This window comes from Nicotiana sylvestris, chromosome 4 (assembly GCF_000393655.2).
Source record: "Nicotiana sylvestris chromosome 4, ASM39365v2, whole genome shotgun sequence".
In the NCBI taxonomy this organism is placed as follows: Eukaryota; Viridiplantae; Streptophyta; class Magnoliopsida; order Solanales; family Solanaceae; genus Nicotiana; species Nicotiana sylvestris.
Window position 1 is genome coordinate 68,126,955 of NC_091060.1, and position 17,027 is coordinate 68,143,981.

Consider the following 17,027-nt stretch of genomic DNA (forward strand, 5'->3'; position numbering starts at 1 on the left):
TGAGTCGTGTCCGATGGAAAGGGCGGTGTTTGGAAAGTAAAGGATGATGGCTCAAAACTTGGCCTGGGCAAGGTTGGCTGTATCGTACCTGAAGTTGGTGGTGCGGTGAATATGTTAGAAGACACTCCCGAAACTAGAGCCTGGGGGAAAACCTTAGAAGGCGTTCCAGCGAAATGGGCTGAGATAGTAGGGTATCCGAATGGGGTGGTCGGGTAATTTATTGGGATGTTGGAGGTCCCACTTGTTCTTGGAATCAGTTTAGGAAAACCAGGTATTGCACTAGGCGGCTCTCTACCATTAGACCAAGCCTCCCACATTTCCAACATGCGGAGGCGCAATGCTCTGTTCTCTTCAGTAACTCCTGACTCTAACGCCGGGATCACCGACAACGGGCTATCATCTGAGGGGTTAATTGTTGGTAGCTGAATTTCTGACATCATTTCGACACTTCCTTTGGATCTTGTAAAGTATGGGTGTGAAGCCAGGTCACCACAAAACCATCCACCTTAAAGAACAGAACCTAATCTCAACAGCAGACACAACAAACCGGTTAGTTTGAGACAATTAACACATAAGGTATCGCACGTTGGGGAATGCAATGCACCTAAACAGTTAAATGTGTTTTTACATGTTTTGCAACGGTTGTGTGTCTCATCCCGGCTTTGGTCTATCTCCCAATCCTTTGCATCTTTCTTTTCTTTTGGCTCTTTTATTATTTGCTCTCTTTTCTTTGCACTCTCTAATTGTTTTCTCTCCTATTCTTGTTTTCTCTATTATTCTTGTTTTCTCTCTTTTCTTGTTTTCTCTCTTATTCGAGTTAATTAAAACCACGACCGGATCCGATAGGGATTGCCTACGTATCACGACATTGCGTGATTAAGATCATCACGTAGTTCAAAGGATAAATGCGAAATAAATAAATAATTTTTGGGGAGTTTTTTTCAAATTTTCATTAAAACAAAAACTTCTAATTTTTCTCGATTACAAAGACTCGATCATATATACTTAAGAACTAAAAAACTAAAACAGACTCAAAATAGACTCTAGGAATGAAAATACAGACTCGAAAAGAGAAAAGAAAACAATCAGGAGTACATAAGTGCCTCTAATCCTACCCTAGGGACACCAGTTGGTCTTGTCGCGGGCCTACGTGCCATGTCTTCCTGGAGGCGATAGAGGTCATCCATTATCTGCCAAACAAAGATCATTACTGTGGCAAAGAACATGGACTCGGTCATGTCCTTTCACTCGTTGCACTTCATCACAATATAGTCGGCGATTCTTCTAACCCTTTCCCTGATGATGCCCTTCTCTTGTAACAACCGCCCAATCTACTGAGATTTGGCCTCCAAAACCTGGGTGGTCGTATGATTCTGCTCTTGCAAATGTTGTAGGTTTTCCTCTAGCTGTGCCATCAAAGCGTAGCAATGTTCTCTCTCTGCTTTGAAGCTCTTAGCTTGTTTAGTAATTTCACCCTCAAGGCTATTAAGCTCCTTTTCCAGCCCATGACACCTCTGTCATATCTTTCCTTCAACTGTCGAACGAAAGTTGCCCGTTCTTCTGCATTTCTGGCCAACTTTGTTCGGGATTTTACTAGCCCAGCCTCAGTCTTTTGTAAATCATCCTCATAGTCACGTACTTTTTGCGTAAGGTTGTATATGAGCTTTTCATTTTTTCTGCTTCTACCCAGGTTCTCAGCTGCTATTCTCATCTTTTGAACTTGGGCTCGGAGAGCTTCATTTTCTTGGGCCAACCTTCTTCTTTCATCTTCAGCTTCTTGTGCCAGTAGATCATTATTGAATACGACGTTTCTTAATTCTTCTTACAAAGTGTGAATGGTGGCTTGATATTTTTTCTCCTTCTCTCCCCAGGCCAACCTTTTCCGGACTTTATCATCAAAAGCCTGAACATGAGGTCTTTTGGTAGGCCTTTTAGGCTCGGGCTCTGGCTCATTATTTGCACAAAACCTTCTCTCAAACCACGCAGCATAATTTGGATCCACCTCTCCTCTCGCAAGATCTGGTACCTGGGTGTCACTTTTCAGATATCGACAACCATTCCAATCCCGTTGGACTAAAGCCTCAGGTAGTGTTGCTTCTGGGTGTAGCTCAATGACTTGGGTACTCAAATCTACATCTTCGAGTACCACTTTATATCTTACCAGTTGCCTTAGAACTCTTTGCGGTGCATATGGTTGGATATTCCTTAGACCCATTATCATCAAGTAGCCTTTTGAAGCCGTCATGTATACGACTTCCGTTACCGGAAGCCATTTTATGGTCCATTCAATTTGACTTGCTCTTAGAGTTCTTAAGTGGGAGACCCATGCCTCAAACCCTTCTGGAGATTTGTAGTCTTCCACCCTTTCCTCATAATTCTTGACGAATTTGTTCCTGTCCGAACCATAACTCATGAACTTGGGGTGACGGCGGAGATGTTCAATCAACCACATTTGAAGAAGAATGTTGCAACCCTCAAAGAATTGAGCCCTAGATTTACACAAGGTTAATGCTCGATAAATGTCTACCAGCACTAACGGAACAAGTGTGTGATCTTTCTTAGTAGTGAGGATTTGTGCAATTCTATCCATGCGAGTATCTATTGTCCCTTCTGCATTCGGAAAGACCATGATTCCCAAAAATGCCACGATGAAAGTGAACCGACGATGAATCTGTCATGTGCTCTTTTCTTGTTTGTTATTTAATCCCTTTTCATGTGTTTCAAACCCATATGAGTGCCTGAACCTGAAGTACAAGAAGTAGAAAGAACAACATCCTTTGTTTACATAGGCCTTCTTCATTTGCTTGCTTATATTAAGAAGATCAAAGAACTTGTGCACAGAGGGAGCCCTTGGGAATATAAGTTGTTATTTCCTCAAGTCCTGGCCAAAATCAATATATCCGGCCATTTCCTCCAGAATAGAGGTGAGCTCGAAATCCGAGAAAAGGAACACGTTGTGGACAGAATCTCAAAAGGTTACCAAAGCTTTGATTAGATCCTCCCAGGGTTCGATTTTCATGATGTCTATAAGGGCACCCAACTGCTCTTTTACCCAATCCTGACCATCTTTATCTAAATCATTCCACCACATGCGAAGCTGTAGCTGAAACTGTTCTATGACCAGTTGTGACGGGTTCTGGACAGTATTCATTTGTATATGTGGAGGGTCAAGGTTAGGGTTGACTCTGATGGACTCTTTTTACAAAACAAGTTTTCAATTTTTAAAAGAAAATCAACGGACAATGACCCCATTATGCTATTTTAGCAAAAATGGCCGTTTTTGTAAACGTGGCCCCTTCACAATTCCAAATAAATTTTGAGGCCGGGGGAAAGTATTTTATGGAAAAAAGACACCTTACTAACAGACTTGCCTGTTCTTCACGAAAATAGCCTTTCGACAATTAAAAAATAATCTAAGGCTATCCCGATAAGAACGACTTAAACATAACCGAAGCTGGGTCGTCTTGTTCTTTTGACCGAAGCCCTAAACTACACTTTATTTGATTTTTTTGCAAAAAATGAGGTTGAACCTTATGTGGGTTGCCTACGTATCCCACATCCGGTGAGAATCAGACCTGCGTAGTTTGGTCAATTTTGACATAATTGGAAAAGACATGATATTTGACTCACTCTTTTTGAAATACATTTTTCTCTTGATTTTCTTTTCCTGGCCGGTCAACAAGCAAGCAAAAACAAATAAATATTCATATAGCATGTAGGATGCATCCGGATGGTCTTTTATTTTGGGTACACCTATCCTAGACGGACCCAAACCCTGTGTTGAGTCCCCAATGTCAAATTCATGTGATACAAATAAACGTTCTTACTAGGGATCCGGTATGAGGTTACGTTATTCTAGGTTTAAATCTGGGGTTGTGTTCTAGACCTGGCTTACCCGAGCGAACAACTCGAGCCGAAGAGGGGGCAATGTATAGGGAGCACGAAAGTCTGCTCGGCCTTGTTACTTGCCCAGACTCGTTCTATTTGGTATAACTTCTAATAGAAAAAGTGGGTCACGCGAACGTGTGCACCATTTTTTAGAAGACTCAGAAGGGAGGCGTAAGAAGACATTTAAATATAGTTCAAGTAATATCAAAGCGGTAAATAAATGGCAATTAGAATATTAGGTACACAAAATACAGTAATATCAACAATAAATAAAGCCAAAAATTTACATTAATAAGCTCGAATTATTGAACCCTAAACCAGAGATTCTGAGTTCTTATCCCCAGTAGAGTCGCCAGAGCTGTCACACCTCCTTTTTTTACACCCGCCCGAGGGGATATAAGGGAGTTTTTCCACTTGAAGTGACATTATTCGATATGGGATTATTTAATTTATCAGAGTCGCCACTTAGTATATTTATTATGGTGTCCCAAGTCACCGGTTTATTTTGAATCCCAAATCGAGGAAGTTTTGACTTTATTTTAAAAGTCTGTGAACCAGAAATTCTAGATAAGGAATTCTGTTAACCCGGGAGAATGTGTTAGGCATTCCCGGGTTTCGTGGTTCTAGCACGGTCGCTTAGCGATTTATACTTGGCTTAAATTGTTTAAACTATACATTTTTAGGACCTATGTGCATTTACCTTTTACCGCTTTTAATCACTTGATTTATTCGTAATTAAATAATCGATTTACGCGTACGTATACTCATTTCCTTTGGCGCGTCAAAAATCATGTCACGCGAACGTGTCCACAATTAATGACGTTTTGTTTATTTATTAAGAAAGTTTGGTTGAAGTTGCGCGAACACATCCCTCGATTTATTTTTAAAATGAATTTCGTAATTATGTTACGCAAACGTATACATAATCACTATAATAGTCTAAGTCGAGCCTAAAGCAGACTACAAGTGTTTAAGAGGATGTTTATACTATACTAAGTTAATACTTAATGTGAGGGCCATAAGTTATGGGTTTTACTTGTGTATGGCACATCTCAATTTTATTTTTTACAAGGTTTGTATTTCACTTAAGCAAAGTATAAGGATGCTAATATTTTACTCCTAATTTGGAATTCAATAAATTGTTGACATGCTAAAAGGGTGAAAGGCTATGATTTTAAAATCACTTTAAAATAAAGGGCTTTGGGTTTGGTCCAACAGTAGCCCATCGCTTAATTAAATTAGGAAAACCCATCTTTAAAAGCTATATTTGGGCTCACGAATTGGCCCAGCAAAAAAGAACTTAAAGACCCTCTGCTGCTATTGGAATTTTGATCGAGTTTTACCCACATTGGGCCATAGGCGGGCCCAGTTGTACTTGTCTAATGTCTGGGCCTATCCACCTCTACCCTTAACTATACATACACACTTATGACAAATGAGCTTTCAAATCATGTGTTTTAAACAAAAATAGAATATGAAGATTAAACACGATTTTGTACTGAAAATTAATCAACTGAACATAAAAAAAATGATCCATGATAAAAAGGCTCCTAGACTGACTCAAAGTTTGGGCCTATAGACTAGGCCCAAATCATTTGAGGTTAGTCTTTCAATTAGGCTGCAAATTCAGCCCTTTTTTAATCGAATGAGCAACCTTTTGGTTCTACTGAGTGGGCTCAAAGCCCAGCTCCTTTACACCACTACTGTTTTGTAAAATATATCAAACACATAATTAGACTCCTAATGTGTCTTAGTACATGATATTAAAACCTGATTCATTACAGTCTTAAGTAAACTAAACAGCTTTTCAAAATCAATGCCTTACTTTAGGACTTATTACATAAACTAACCACATTAAGAGCTAAACTATTACAAATCTGCATGACTGACATCATGAAGAATTTGTGCCTCTTTTGGACTTGATTTGTCCATTAGAGCTTGATCTCCTCTTGTCAAAAATAGCATGATTCCACTTTACAGCTTTTGAACCTACTGATTTGGTCAACTAGTGGCCAAATCTGCAGGCAGTAGCTCATAACCAAACAGACAAAGAAAGAAGACAAATGGCTTTAAGTAAGGGAAAAGCTGTCTACTCAGATAAAGGAAAGAAGAGAAAAATGACTAAAGTTTCATAATCAACATTAATAACTAGAAGATTTGCTAAAGGACATAAATAAAGCTATTTTTGCAAACTAAAACTACAAGGCATTCAAGTATTAGCTAGGTTATTCATGCTCAAACTTTTAAACTCACATAGTTAAAGCTAATCACATTCATATTAATGTAAGATAAATACTAGCATGAAAGGGCATTCACTTCTACAAATACCATTTACACATCTGATTTTATATCATTTTAACAAGTCATTCATGGCATTAGATAGAGAAAGAGCTAAGGTTAAATACCTAAGTAGAAACAACAAGACAAGCAAATAACAGGAGAAAGAAAAGAAGGAAGTTGGTTGAAGCTTGCAAGGACATAAACCAACACAGCAGCCCAAAATCAAACCCAAACCTCAACAGCTAACAGCATCTAAACCAGTATATCCCCAAAGAAACCAAGAATCTTCACTTTTAATTCATTTCTCAACACATGAAGACAAGGAATATTAAGGAGAGATTTTGAGTGTTTTTGTTTTAAAACCAAAAGAAAAAGACTCAGCTCGTTTTTAGAGAAAAGCAGTAACTGAACTTAGAGAGTATTTTAGGGTTCTTGAAATCTGATTTGTTTTAGAGGAAGGTATCTATATATAAGCTGCCTAGGATAGGTATTCTTTTGGAATATTCCTTATCCTATAGCTAAAAATAGTACTGTCCTTTTTTCCACAGCTCTGGTACAGCTGTCCCTTTTATCCTATTTTTCAGCATCTTTTTCAACAGCTAGGACAGCTGTGCATTTTCTAGAAACTTCTTTTCCTAGATATTTTCTGAAAATTATCCTAATTCTTTTTAATTCAATTAAGACCCTACAGGTTTCTAATGATTTGCAATTCAAGGCAAACAAGGACCCGGCCATAAGGATTCAGGGTCCAAAAACAAATGATGTAATTTAAACACTAATATTTACCTAATCAGTAAGAAAGCTCATCTAATTAACCCTAAACAAAACACTGAATTTAAAAAACTAAACCTCTAAACAACAATCAAACCAAGATTAAAAGAAAGCTGTAAAGAAATTCTAGAAATTAGACTACTTAGTTTATAAATAAAAATAGATTAATTAACTAAAATTTACATTTAGGAATCTACCTAAAACAATTGCAGACTACAGGAGAGGGATAATCAAACAAAAATGGAAGCAAAACAGAATAGTCATGCAAGCTTAAAATCATTTCAAAAGAAAACTTAGGTATTAATCTAGCCGAAATAACAAAAATACTGAAAAGAAATAAAACGGAAACTCCAACAGTTATTTTTTAACAAAAAATCAAACAATTGAGCCATGCAAAGCAAAGAAAACCTAGACTTGCTGATACCCGAAAATTTTAAGAGAAGAAGAACAGAAAAGAGGATTATTACCTAAAAAGAACGAAAAGAAAATCTTCAGATAGCACTGGATGGACACATGGGTCCCAACTTCTCCGAAATGACCCAAAATCAACGTTAATGGGTTGTTCTTGCCAAGAACAAACGACTAGCATATATTTCAGGCCAAATCGAGCCTTGGAACTTAACGAATTAGACAAAAATTGGCAAAACTGAGTAAGCTAGGGTTTTTTCTGGAATTAAAAAGGGGAATTTAGGGGTAATGGTTGTGAGATGGTGATGAGGGAAGGCTGTGAGTTACTTGGTGTGATTTTCAAGCTCTTTAGGTGATTTGGAGTTTTTAGGCATCGATCTTAGAGTTAAGATTCGAGATGTTTAGTGATGATTCGAGGGAAATGAGTTAGAGATTTGGAAAGGGGAGAATAGGGAGGTCATAGGGTGTCGATTTGGTGGTGTTTGGAGGTGGTCTGCCACCGTGAGGTGATTTATGGTCGGCGGACCACGGCAGAGATGGCGGGGGTTATAAGGGCGGCTAGGGTTTTATTTTGAGAGAATTTGGAGAAGGAAATGAAAGGGTCTCTAGGGTTTGAGGGGGGGTCCGACACTTTTATATTTAGGGAGTGGTCAGTTCCGAGCCGTTGGATCAAAATGATCCAACGGCTGGGATTGGATGGGGATCAAACGGTATCGTTTCGGACAATAGGGAGACGAACCGGGTATGGCTAGTTTGGGCTTGGGTCTGGCTCAAAATTTGGACTTGTTTTGGCTTAAATAAATGGCCCAAATTCAGAATTTAAACCTCTTTTCAATTAACCCATTATTTCCTTTTTTTCTTTTTGTCTTTCTTTTTCTTTTTCTTTAATTAAAATCTTAAATTAAATTCCTAAATTAGTCTAAAATTGTAAAATTAAGCCAAATATCTAATTACAATAATTATAAAATTACTTGATCCTAAATTAAAAGAGAAAAATCACTAATCTAAAAATTAAAAGGTAAAAAATGTAAAATGAGCTATTTTTGTGATTGTTATTTTTAATAAAACAAATAATCAACTAATTAACCTTAAAAATGTAAAAACAAAACCTAAATACAATGCATGGTATTTTTTATAAAAACAAAACCCAGTACAGCACCCCAGCTGTACTGGGTTAACTCATCTAGATGTTGAAGATGATGTAGAAATCGCATACTCACTAGATTTCCTGAAGTGTTCGGGAACAGAACACCTCCAAAAAGAAGGAGCAGCACCAACCTCGTATACCGGTAAATATGTAGAACATCTATCTGGCCGGTGATGTCGGGGGTGCAATACCTCCAAATGTTGTGTAATAGTTGTCACATAAATGCGACTGCCCCCTGAAGTTGCAACCTCACCTTGTGGCCTAAAACTAGTGAACTGCTGCAGCAAGTCCAAATACTGGGCATTCGTCATAGATCTCATATACTAAGGCAGTGCAACGACTAGTCCATCAACAGGCAGCCCATATAAAACCTGAACATCCTTAAGCGTGATGGTGGCCTCGCCAATGGGCAGGTGGAAAGTGTGCGTCTCCGGTCGTCACCACTCTATCAACACCATGATTAGAGACCAGTCGAGCTGTAGCCGCCCAATCTAAAAAATCCTATAGAAACCCTTATCACGTAGGCACTGGACTATGCGGGAATGGAAACCTCTCTCCCTCATAAAGTCCCATACGCCGTCCACTCTCCTGGCGCGGAGAGTTTGCTCCACTAGCTCTCCCTCCCATACGTAGGCGAACCTATGAACGCCCTGTAACACTAATATCTCATCCGAGAAAGGTCCAGAATGCACAGGCGGCACGTCCATGTCGTCTATTGTACATTAAACAACATTAATTGTGTGTTAGTTTTATAAATTAAATATTTAATTATTTAATTGGACATAGTATATATCTATGGGTTCTAGGCTTAATATTTGAGGCCCAATAGCACCAAGCTATCCTTAATTCTTATGTGTGTCAATTTCAATGTTTTTAGAATTTTGTTTGTGTTACAGTAATTAATATTTAATTAGTTAATTGGACAAAGTATATATCTATGGGTTCTAGGCTCGATATTTGAAGCTCAGTAGCACCAAGCTATCCTGAATTCTTATGTGCGTCAATTTCAATATTTTTAGAATTTTGTTAGTTTTATAAATTAAATATTTAATTATTTAATTGAAACATAGTATATATCTATGGGTTCCAAACTCGATATTTGAGGCCAAGTAGCACCAAGCTATCCTGAATTCTTATGTGTGTCAATTTCAATATTTTTAGAATTTTGTTTGTGTTATAATAATTAATATTTTTTTATTTAATTGGACAAAGTATATATCTATGGGTTCTAGCTCGGTATTTGAGGCCCAGTAGCATCAAGCTATCCTGAATTCTTATGTGTGTCAATTTCAATATTTTTAGAATTTTGTTTCTGTTATAATAATTAATATTTAATTATTTAATTGGACAGAGTATATATCTATGGGTTCCAGGCTGGATATTTGAGGCTCAATAGCACCAAGCTATCCTGAATTCTTATGTGTGTCAATTTCAATATTTTTAGAATTTTGTTAGTTTTATAAATTAAATAGTTAATTATTTATTGGACAGAGTATATATATATATATATGGGTTCTAAGCTCGATATTTGAGGCCTAGTAGCACCAAGCTATCCTAAATTCTTATGTGTGTCAATTTTAATATTTTTAGAATTTTGTTTGTGTTATAATAATTTATATTTAATTATTTAATTGGACAGAGTATATATCTATTGGTTCTAGGCTCGATATTTGTGGCCCAGTAGCACCAAGTTATCCTGAATTCTTATGTGTGTCAATTTCAATATTTTTAGAATTTTGTTAGTTTTATAAATTAAATAATTAATTTTTAATTGGACAGAGTATATATCTATAGGTTCTAGGCTCGATATTTAATTTGACAACATATATTAATTTGTTAGTTCTCTGTGTTTGTTTTATAAATTAAATAATTAATTTTTGTAAAGTGTAATTGGATAGTTCTGTCTGTTTGTCTTAAATTACAGAGATTCTACGCTAAAAGACTCTATATTTTATTACACTAAAAGGCTCTATATTTTACTACGCTATAAGGCTCTATATTTTACTACGCTATAAGGGCACTATTCGTTGAGCAAATAAATAATCTAAACTAAATAAAAATAACAAATATATTTTAATAACATAACATTCACGAAATTACATATAAAACAGTAAAGAAATTTATGAACATTTTTATTAACATAAAAAATTATTTCTCAACTTTTAACTATTTCTTTTTAGACACTAATAATTTAATCCGGATAAAAGTAACATACAAATTTAATCGCAAACAAAACACAAAACAATGTGAAAACACATTCAAGACAACTAATATGCATTATTATACGAGTTTCGACATAAACTAAATCGGAATACCTCGATTTATGTTTTTAGAAAAGTTGAAAATTTGAAATTTTGAGCCCGAAACGAGGAAACCACAACAATCGAAGGCTTGGGTTGTATGCGAGACCTACAATCTCCACTTTTTGTGTAACGGGTGGGGTCCACTCGAATTTATCTTTTTAGAATCGGGGGGAGGGGGGACCGCTGTCGCAATATTTTAATGGAGGGGGAGGAACCCGTGTTCTGTCATGGGGAAGAAAGGGGGGTTAAATTTAATATGTAAAACGCAGTATAATACTGCGCTATATGTAAAACGCAGTATTATACTGCATTTTACATTAACGACTAAAATTTTGTTAAAGTAAAATACAGTATAATATCGCATTTTAGGTAGAAAAGTAACTTTTTTTTTAAAACTGTAGAAACGTGTTTTGAGTCCAAAAACTTACCATTTAGGTTTCAGACTCCCCAAAGTAAATTGATCACTTATTGTGGACCAGAGAGAGTAATTGAGTAGTGCTGAAAACGAGTGAAAATGATGCAAAAGTTTTTGCTAAACACTAAGGGGTCGTTTGGTAGGAGGTATTAGAAAAAATAATGCAAGCATTAGCTCTATGCATTACTAATACATTATTTGGTACATTTTTTCAACCTATACATCATACTTGGTATTATCCTATGTATAAGTAATGCATAGAAAACCATGACATTAGTAATACCAAGGTTATTAATGCATGCATTTGTATGGTTAAAGACAAAATTATCTTTAAAGTCCCTTAAAGCTAGAGAATATGGAGGGCATATTTGTAAATAACTATTTTTCTTTAAAATTATGTAATGCATTATAATTTTAATACACCACACCAAACAGTAGATAATAAATAATATCTGCATAATTAATGCTTGCATTACTAACACATGCATTACTAATCCATGCATTACTAATACACTTTATTCCGCACTATTCTTATACAACCTACCAAACGACCCCTAAGATCTTTAACCAGGGAAAGTAATTATATTGGACGGCGGGAGGGTCCCTCGGGGGAATCTGCGCACTCTAAATAGTATCTATAGGATTTTTGGGTGCACTAATTCTTATTGTGTATTCCCGATCCTCTGATTCATAATAAGTAATTATTTTAATTTTAACACACAAGGAAATACGAATTCCTAAAGAAAAAAAGATGTATTCATTAAATTAACCTTAATTAATTATTACTTTAACACAATAGAATCTGTAAATAAGGGCAAATTTTGGAAAAAAAATTATTTTCTTCCTGATTATGTAAATAAATATTTATTTTGGATCAAAATTAAAAGATAAGATGGTCACTTATTATTGACTGTTGGGAGTAGTTGACTAGTGCCGAAAAGGAGTGAAAATGATGCAAAAGTTTTTGCTAAACACCAATATCTTGAAAGAGGGAAAATACTTCATCCGGTTCACAATAAGTGACCAATTTGCTTTTTCATTTTGGTTCAAAATAAGTGTCCAATTATGTAATCAAGAAAGAATTCAATTTGTTTTTACAAAATAACCCTATATAAATATCTCTAAAATATTTTCTTACTCCTCACATTAAATGTTTAATTAGGGGTAGTTTAGTCATAGTAGGTATTTTTGTATAGAATTTAATATTTTCCTTAAAATCAAATTGATTATTGTGAATCGTGGAGGGAGTAATTAGATTGGACGGCGGGAGGGTCCGTCATAGGAATCTACGCACTCTAAATTATACGAGTACTTTCTACATCCACGAGTTTTTTCCCCCAAAACAATCAAACCTGAAAATGGAAGAATGAAAGATTCCCATCCTTATCTGAAAGTGACGCAAACTGCATAGCAATTCAACTTCATTGGGTCTTCTTTCCTTGAATCTCCTGTTACCTTTAACTCTTCAACTTCCTCTAAAGTCTCTTTCTCTTCCAACAAGATGATGACACAGACTTTGTTTCTTTGTTCCTACTCGATGATGACTCAGAGTTCTCTGTATATAAACAGCCATTTTTGTACAAATGGGGTCAAACTTGAAATCAATTGTGATAAAGACAGCTAAAAAGCAAGGTACTTTTCGTCTTCCCATTTTATTTTAATGCCGTGATCAGGTACTTTTGAGGCCAAGTTCTTTTTGTTTTTCGAATTCCTTACATGTTGTTTCTTGTTTATCGTAGCTGGATTGTTGGGTGAAGAGAATTATAAGGTGGAGGTTTTTCAGTCCAATAAAGCAGATGCCTTTTGATGTTGTAGATGACTCCAATGGCTTTCCCCGTGTGTTGTTGTCTGATCCTGGTGGCTCCTCAGCGGAGGTCTTTCTCTTGTTGCAACAACTTTACACTTTGATATTTCTGAAATTCATGATATATTTTTGTGGATTAAGAATTTAATCCAATTCTGCTTTTCCCAAATTATTATGCCAGGTGGGTACATATCCCGCCATCGTGGATTAAGAATTTAATCCAATTCTGCTTTTCCCAAATTATTATGCCAGATGGGTACATATCCCGCCATCGGATAAGTTTTCGTTATAAATGGATATAGGGGGTTCAGATCGTAATAATCTGAATTTTTCACGCTAGGGCTTATGGACATCAGCATGTCCTCGATAATAACCACGCTGAATGAAGCGTTCTTAGTTTTCTATAAATAAATAAAAAGTTCCATTTTCATTCAAAGAAATTAATCTCAAGGGACCAGTAATATTGGTTAAGGTTTATATAAATTCTCTTGTATTATGTCTCTGACTATGAAGTGCATACTAAAGGACCACCTATTCCATGAACTCCGGCTAGTCTAGCTACTATGCTTTATTCATCTTTAGTTCCTATTTGCTTCTTCATTAGCCCCTGTTTCTTCCCACTAGATTTGGATGCAAAAGGTAACATATAGAAGCAATTGCATATTAACAGCTTCCGAAACTTTAATCTCAGCTTCTTTGGTATTTTCCTGAACAACTTTCCTGTTTGAGGTAGGCTTGAAATATTTAGTTTGGTTTAAGAACACATTTCCTCAAACTTTTCATGTTCTTTTTTCCCTTGAATATCTTGTTCAAGTTTCTAGAAAGCTTAAAATGTGGCATAGCAGGGCTTTTAGTTTAACCAGCTAGTCTGTATTGGTTTTGGAACATTTGAACTAGAGGTGACACTCAGGCTTATGGCTAGTGCGTGCCGTAGATGGTACTGGCTGAAGTATAACATCAAGTCATATTAGCTGGCTGGTTGAATCATGAACCAGATGGATTCTCTATATGATTTGGTATATGTAACTCCATTTTAATAATTTAAAAATAGGTACTCTTGTATGGTGGTCAAGTTGTCTCATGGAAGAATGAACGAGGAGAAGAACTACTGTTCAGAAGTACCAAGGTATGCAACATGGATGGTCATATTCAATTGTCTTTTCGTTCTATATTTTTTAAGCAATTATGTGTGAGGACGAAAACAAATTGTGAAGGAGTCACCAAGATATACATGCTTATACTTGTAGCTTGCGAGGAGAAAACAAAGCCGATGTGTTTTCTGCATATGCTTCTTTCTCGTTGTCATAACCTATATTTACAGTTCACATATTTGCATACAGTGAATCACAGTCATTTAATAGTTCTTTGTGTGTTCATTTCAGCTGCATTCAAGTGTTCTAGGCCTAGATTTTGTAGCCTGTATGTATTTCTTTCTAACATCGACTACAAAGTGGCCTGCATTACCTTAGTTCTCACACCATGTTGCTTGCTAAATAGTGGTTTTTTTTATAGCAAACGCAAAATGGTTGTCTATTTAGTTTTGTCAGAAGATGGCAAGAACTACTACACCATTTTGTATACGTATGAATATCGTAAGCTTCATTAATCAGTGAGATATTTATCTAAGTGGCCGCTGAGGTCTGTGATAACGTTATCTTACATGTTGGTGCCTTTTCATTCTTTAGGCTCTTGCAAAATCTCCAAATGCATATAGGGGCGGGATATCTGTTTCAATTTCACAGGTGAGATCACTTGCCAATATTTTTAATTAATCTTGTTTCTTGATTCTAAGCATTCATTAAAGAGCTTTAGTTTGTCTATGCAGCTTGGTGCTACAGGGCGAGTTCTGCAGCATGGATTGGTGTGCCAGAATCTGTGGTCATTAGATAGTAGCCCTTTGCATCTACCTTCCTCTGGAAGCCAGTCATCTATTGACCTCATCTTTCAGCCCGTTGGGAAAGATTTGAAAACTTGGCCTTGTAGGTATGCTCAGCTGATGGTTGTGGTTACCAAATAATGAAACATTTTTAGGAGGATCACTGCATTTTATGGTGATGTATGGTGGTCTCATGCAGTTTTGAACTCCGGCTTCATGTATCATTGGGTCCTGGAAGGCTGAAGCTGATACCCTCTGTGAGGAATACTGATAATAAATCCCTTTCCTTTACGTTTGGCCTAAGAAATTACTTGTCAGTATCCGATATCAGGTCTGAGAAGTAACTTATGTTGCTGTATTCATGGTCATCATATAATCTTTACAATTAGGCTTAAACGGCATGTTAACATTTTACTAAGTCGATTGTAGTGAGGTGCGCATTGAAGGTCTAGAGACACTTGACTACTTGGATCTTCTGTTGCAAAAGCAGAGATTTACTGAACAAGCTGATGCTATTACATTTGACCGTGAGGTATATTTCTCTTTATTTGACTGATAGGCTATGCTTTGCTTGATCTTAAATTTCTCTCGCGTTAAAGTCTATAAAAGTTAAAGCATTGCTGGCTTGTTAATCTAAATTTCTTCTCGTGTGTAGCATTTGGTGAGAAACTAGGATTTCTCATTACTGAATATTGCTAACTGTGTGTCAGGTCCATCGTGTTTACTTGAGTACACCACCAAAAGTTGCCATTATAGACCATGAGAAAAAGAGAACTTTCGTTCTGCGAAAGGAAGGCCTACCAGATACAGGTCTGCAAAATCTGTTAACTAGTTATTTATTTTTGTGTCTTTTGGGCATTGTATTCCCTCTGTAGTTTATATTGAATCTTCATTTTGACTGACAGTTCTTTGGAATCCATGGGACAAAATACCTAAGGCTATTACTGATTTTGGAGTGGAGGACTACAAGATTATGATGTTAGTAGATTCCGCAGCCTTTGAAAAGCCAATTGAGCTAAAACCTCATCAAGAATGGAAATGCTGTCAAGAGATTGTTGCTGTCTCTTCAAGCTATTGTAGTGGGCAATTGGATCCTCAAATGGTTCTTCATGGTTTGAGCTGAACTTAAATATAAGCTACATATTGGGCTCCCTTATGTGTTATGTTGCTGTCATATGTTTGTATGTAAAGATAAACTTGATAAGATGATTCTGCAGTTCTTCGGTTTAATGTTCTATGTATTGACCTGCCCCGTTTATTGGTGAGGAGGTGAGGTCAATTAAACATATGATATTGTGGTAAGTTTCTTCTATATGTTCTTACAAAGTGAAAGTTATGGCGGACCCAGAATTTTATATAAGGGGTTCAGTCAAAGAGTATAGTAACCACTTGTATAATCGCCGACACTTAGTTTTAGTCGTCATGTGACCTCAAAATAGTCATTGACACCCTTTATTAATCAAAGTTGGAAATTTATGTGAAATATGATATTGTGGTAAGTTTCTTCTATATGTTCCTGTTAGGACAGAAAAATCAGGTGTCATGCGGAAGCTAGCAAAGCAAACCTTCAGCGACGATAAATTAGATAACAAACAAGAAATATACCAAAAGAGACACATACACGTAATGTGGTTCGGTCAACTTGGTTCAGTCAATTGACCTACGTCCACGGCGAAGATAAGCAATCCACTATATAAAAAAAGAGTACAAAATATTGAGAGAACAACCTCACGAAGAGGCAAATACAAGTGATACACTAACACTTGTTCCATAAAGTTTTCCCCATAAACACGACTCTCTAACCTCATATGGCTACATTGTCGATGCTAATGAATGAAAGGAAGGATCCTCAATTTATATAAGTACAACCCTTTTCCTACAAGAAAAAAGGACTATCCAAATATGAGAGATTTATAATTTCGTTCTACAAAAAAGAAAATTCAATTATGGTAAATATGTTGTCCTTCCTTCAAGAAATAGGAGAACCAAATATGGCAAGAAAATCAGGACAACACCTAACAATTTTCCCCCATTTTCCTGAATTTTCTGACAAAATAAATTTGATCCACTTTCTTCACATAGCCTTCAACAGGTCGCATCTCCAAATCTCCACCACAAAGTTTGTCTCAACGTGC

At 36.3% G+C, this 17,027-nt stretch overlaps 1 protein-coding gene across 1 annotated transcript; it reads left to right on the forward strand.

The window, feature by feature from the left end:
* The first annotated feature begins 12,500 nt into the window (after positions 1-12,500).
* On the forward strand, positions 12,501-16,375 carry LOC104239701 (putative glucose-6-phosphate 1-epimerase). The gene is made up of 9 exons (XM_009794417.2): positions 12,501-12,844; positions 12,952-13,086; positions 14,068-14,142; positions 14,702-14,758; positions 14,842-14,999; positions 15,092-15,223; positions 15,322-15,424; positions 15,603-15,702; positions 15,798-16,375. The coding sequence occupies exons 2-9, from the start codon at positions 13,009-13,011 to the stop codon at positions 16,013-16,015; spliced, it is 921 nt and encodes a 306-aa protein (XP_009792719.1). The 5' UTR covers positions 12,501-12,844; positions 12,952-13,008; the 3' UTR covers positions 16,016-16,375.
* Positions 16,376-17,027: the final 652 nt, after the last annotated feature.